The following is a 5,434-nucleotide window of genomic DNA, read 5'->3' as shown; positions in this document are numbered from 1 at the left end:
TTTAAATAAAACTGGGTTAAAATCAGTTGTTTCTGTTCGATATACCGCTGTTTCCGTCCTTTTCCCACGAAGTTGGATTCACGTTTACTTTATTTCGTAGGTATAATGAAGAAAGAAGGGCTTTCAAACATTGGTGAGTAATAACGTAAATTTTTTTCTTAAAAATATGTTTATCTGGACAAAAATGCAAATTTTGAGAATAAAGGAAGTGATTGAAAATCATCGCGAAATATCTGAGAATAGTTAGATTTTTTCCATGAAAAAGTGAAACGATATCCTTATTCAAACGCCAGTTTTTAAGCATCACGATGAGTGTGTCAAACAAGGTTCTAAAGAGGGAGGCTCGAAACAGTATTTTTGGCCATGATTGGAGGGTACCTTTTGAAATAAAAAGTTCCAATAGAAGACACGCCTGGATTTATTTTGACAAAATACTGTAAATCCTCTAATTTTCCCTTCCGGGACTTAATTGTTTTAAGCACGTTTAAGGGGGGAATTCATAGAGAGAGGGTGGCTTATTTGAAAGGGGGCCTTATTTGATTTAGCGAAACGCATTACCGGTAGCAAATCAAAGTGCTCTGTGAGCAAACTCGTGAATTGACAGATGACTTACATGATTTTTTGGATTATGTTTAATGTTATCTGGTTTAGGGATTTTTGTGGTTGATTGTCATATTTAGAGTACGAAGCAGTAGTTCAGTGTTCGCTAATGTAGCAAAGAAACAAAGTAACGTTGGGACAAGAAGGCATTACAATTAAAATGATCATGCTATTTCATTTGACAAGGGTGAATGATGTAATGTGTTTTAAACATATATCATTTTTGTTTCTGGTTCAAAAGAAAAGGTTGGAAGTAAATGTGGGTGAAAAGTGAAATTTACTGTCTTTCGTTGTAAATATTAGAAAATCAAGGCAATACTGTCTTAATGAAAACATTAACGATTCCCTCTTTATCAAATGAGACAAAAGGGAACGAGTTTTGAGTGATATAACTAAGCCAAGCCTGCAACCATCATTTTGGATCTCCGCCTGGGTAGAATTAAGTCACGTGCTAGGCAACGTATAATCAATAACAAGATAGAATTTCATTTCAGGCCTATTTATCAATTTTGTGGTTTATAACTTTCGCATTTTAGTACGTTTTATATTTATTTTGAATCTTCAAATCGTCTTGAAACTCAAAAGAAAATTGTTCTTTAAAATTCACTGAAAATCGGTAGCCAAAATTATTTGTTTAGGTGTTATTTGATTTTCGTGTTAACCTGTAATTTCGTCAGTCGCCGGCACCTTTTGTTGCCTCACACACTAAAAACACACGATACGAAATGTAATGATCGATTTTGTCCCTAATCTCACGCCATAACTGAAAAAGCTTTGAACACCTGTAAACTCCGAGCGCTTCGGAGTAAGTGATATTTTTAATGTATCTTCGGATTGTTTTCACGTTCAAGGATTGTAAATTACAATTTTATGAAAAACGAAGGTTGTCCTTTTATTTCAGTGTGAATCCTCGCATGCTTGCCAGTCGCTGGCGCTGCTTGTTGAAACTAAAACGCAAAAAATAATCTCTTTTAAGATTATCATTGGCTTCTTTTTCACCCCACCACTATTCTTAGCAACAAAGGTCGCCATTTCGTTTATTTACTACTCGCCAAAAACTATCAAATGCACTCAAAAGCCTAAAATCGAAAACAAGTTTACAGGAATCGAGCGAGTGCCATTCTCCACATCGTATCTACAAATCGCTCTTGCGCATGCGCGCAATTCACGAGTTAAAAAAGGAGGAAGAAACAGACTTGAGTTACGCTTCCCGACTTCCTGTTTTGGACTTGGACAATGACTATCTCATATGGAGAACTGAGTAATATTATGCGAGTTGTGCAAGTTATTTTTAACAAAATCCGTGAATAAACCATACCGGATCAGTCCACATGAAGTGGTTAATAACTTTCTTCCTCTGAAAAAGGGGCTCATTTGAGAGGGGGCTTATTTGAGAGAGGGGAGCTGAAGGACAGTGCCTCCTATTGTTAGTGCACCACACAACCATACTGCCTCGCGTGCTTACTAGCTTTGATGATTAGTTACCGTATTTTTTGTGAGCTCTTGATTTAGCGGATAGCTTTACAAGATTGACAACAGGCTGTCTACACCAAAAAACCGTCAAAAAAAGCGTTATTGTGGTGTGTTTTATGAAATCATGCTGAACCAAGGAAAAGAAAGTGAAGTGAAGTGGCAAATACTATAGGCTTCAAATTCAAAGGAATCGCTTAAAACAAGTTATATTTTGTACCGAACGATGTAATACACAAAAATCCGTTTCGGTTTTATTCTTTTATTTTATTGCTGTCGACAATAATAAAAGGAAAGATGTTTTCGTCGAACGTAAGATAACTTACCGGATACCCCAGCATACTCAAGGAAAACATGCAAACATTTAACTTACTAGAGAAGGGGTAGTGCAAAAATTTTCTGGAGCACCAAAAACTTGCCTTAAAATTAGAAAAACCAATATAGCTTTAAAAAACGCGTGGTTACCCCCACGTTTTACTTTACAAAACGGAAGTAATAAGCCTACTCAACAAATAGTGATTTTGTCGTACTTCGAAAAATATATTTAGATTGTTTTTTGCTTGCCTAGAAGAGAGCAGCCAGGGCCAAAAACGGCTCCATTGCAATGATTTTTTAATAAATACCACATAAAAATTAGTTTTTATATCACCAATTGTTATGTATTTCAAAGCTTGTGGTTTGTTGTTGCCTTGGTGTATGTAAACGGAAATTCTAAGGAAATGCTCAAAGAAATATTTCTTTTCTTTTTTTCGAAAATTTTCCAATTTTCTTTTAAATTTTCAATAGCCCTTACCAAGATCCACCTTTTTGCATAGTGATAAACCGCGACAATATATCTTCGTATTAGGAGGCACCATCCCTAAGAGAGGACCTGAGGTAACAACTTTTCGACGCATGACTGAAGTTTAGTTTTTTATTGATTTCCAAGTAACAGCTTTTATCATAGCAACGTTGGCGCATTAAAACAAGTTGATTGTCTTGAAATCCAGTCTGAATCTAGGGACGGTATTCTTATTGCAGGGTCTTAGAGTACGCCGGAGAATACGCCATAAAGAATCTTGAAAATAAAAAGTAGTAACATATTTATTCACTTTGCAGAGAATGATCGCTATCACAAATGCGCTGGAGATGCCATGAAGAAGTGCTTGTTTGAAAGCATGCAAGTGTCCGAGCATGAGCAGGGAGACCCTGACGCAGGCGATGACGCAGATGATGCGTATATTCGTTGCATAGAAGAACAGACAAAGACCTGCAATCACCCCATCATGCGCCACTTATTTGAAGAGATAAAAGCGTACAAGAAACATGTCAAGCAGTTGGAAATTCTTGAATCAGAAGAGCAACAGGGGTAGAAATTTCGAGCCTTTGAATTGCCACTTTCATGATCATGTAACTGCAATCACCGTAGAAGAAAATAGAGCAAGTTTACAACACGTTCGATTTTTGTCGCATTGATAATTAACAAGACTTAGAAATAACTGAATTTATGCACTCTTAAGACGAAACTTGAACATCCTTGCGATAACAACACCCTGCGAATCAGTCTTTGAAGACGGCGTGCTCGAACTCCAACTCCTCCTCTGGGAGCCGAGTGGGAGCAAAATGTTCATTAAATACCCCACCATAAAGTCTCCTGAGACAACGTTTAGCTTCATTCCGTAGCCATTCATGCTTTTCGGTGAGCGATGCTAGTTAATTATACCTTTCAAACTATTAAAATCTATTATTCAACACATTGTGGCAATGTCTAAATATGGTCATGGCTCTCTTAATATTCGTCGTGCGGACCCAACAGATATCCTGCGATATACGTCATTTCGTGTGTCGTGGAGAAAAATAGCGGATTTTTCAGCTTTTCTGCAAATTGACAAACTCGACAAATTGTACTTTGTGATCAATGTGTTGAGTAATGAAACAGATATCCTGCTTAATCCTGCGGATACCCTCTGAAGTACGTCTGCCGGTCAGTCTTGTTTGAGGTTCTTGCCAGTCTCCCCGATGAAGGAGGTATGGCGGTCGGAGCACTTGATCTTGTTGAAAAATGGCGTAGCGGAGCGATCGGTACATTTGAAAAACATATTAACCAACCTGAACAACCTAACATTATCAACTGAAAAAAAATGACCAATCACTACCAACTTACGCCACTTGAATCTTACAGCAAAACTGACCAATCAGCTCACGACAACCGTACTTTCAGCACTTGACTGACAACAACTTTTCACTTGACTCATATAATGACTTCCGCTAAGATTGTGAAAAGGTCAGTTACTTATACCGGCAACGTTCAACAATTGCTTTTCCCTCTCGAATCACTAGAGAAACACTAGAATCACTAGAGACCAGCAAGATTCAAAGGGAAAAATGCTAAAGCAAGGCGAAGTTGGCGAAGAAGGCGAAGAAGCATTACTTAGGTGAAGAAAGCTGTAGTGTTTGTCCCTATTTGGAATGATAAATACCTCAGCTGGATTCTAGCACACCCTTAACCGCAGTCACGTGATTATCCTTACATATCATTGTATATAATTAAGTTCATTGTATTCAGCACATGGTCTGATTAACGCATTACTCTATAGTAGTATATCGAACCCTAATACACAACGACTGGCGACGAGAATGGGATTTCTTGGAACGATTGAGCTTTTAATTTATCGCTAAAAGCAATGAAGCCAAAGAGAGCGTGTTTCCATTGAGGCGAGGACCACATCCCGCAAAAATGCCGTTTAAAGAAGAATTATGTCGGAATTGTAAATCAAAAGGGCATCTCACCAAAGTCTGTAAGAAAAAAGCACGCGTATCCTCAGATGGTTACGTCCATAGATCACGTCCGAATCAAGGTGGGAGAAGACAACCAGTTCGGTACGCGGAAGACAACGCCCTTCCAAAAGAGCCAAACGACGACCTCAGACTATTTCACATTCATTAGGAAAGCCTGAGCTATCCATCATGGTTCCTGTAAAGGTGAATGGTGAAAACTTTTCGATGGAGTTGGACACTGGTACTTCAGTTTCAATCATGTTCGAGGAGGCGTGGAGAAGATGGTCCCCAAAAGTCCCAAATTAAGTTGAAGACTTACACAGGAGAAGCCCTCGAAATTATTGGACAAGTTCAGGTTGAAGTAACTTATCAAGATCAGTTAAACGAGTTACTGAAAGACGGAGTCGAATTGAAATGGTCTACAGATCAGCAAAAGTCACTCAATCAACTCAAGGACAAATTGTCCAGTACGTCCGTTTTAACATATTTGACGAGAAGTTACCGTTAAAATTCGACGAAGATGCCTCACAGCATGGCATAGGCGAAGTAATCTCAGGCATATTACCTTCGGGAGAAGAGCGACCGATTGCCTATGCATCGCGCATGG

At 38.4% G+C, this 5,434-nt stretch overlaps 1 protein-coding gene across 1 annotated transcript in view; it reads left to right on the top strand.

The window, feature by feature from the left end:
• Window positions 1-3,503, top strand: part of LOC113670386 (uncharacterized) — a 7,814-nt gene extending 4,311 nt beyond the window's left edge. The window contains exons 4-5 of the mRNA XM_027186531.2: window positions 101-133; window positions 3,169-3,503. Coding sequence (XP_027042332.2) covers window positions 101-133; window positions 3,169-3,422 — 287 coding nt within the window. The 3' untranslated portion in view covers window positions 3,423-3,503. The remainder of the gene's footprint in view (window positions 1-100; window positions 134-3,168) is intronic.
• The last annotated feature ends 1,931 nt before the right edge of the window (window positions 3,504-5,434 follow it).

Source organism: Pocillopora damicornis, chromosome 7 (assembly GCF_964200805.1).
Source record: "Pocillopora damicornis chromosome 7, jaPocDami1.2, whole genome shotgun sequence".
Taxonomy (NCBI): Eukaryota; Metazoa; Cnidaria; class Anthozoa; order Scleractinia; family Pocilloporidae; genus Pocillopora; species Pocillopora damicornis.
Note: the sequence above shows the minus strand (reverse complement) of the source record. Positions and strands in the feature narration are given on the sequence as shown.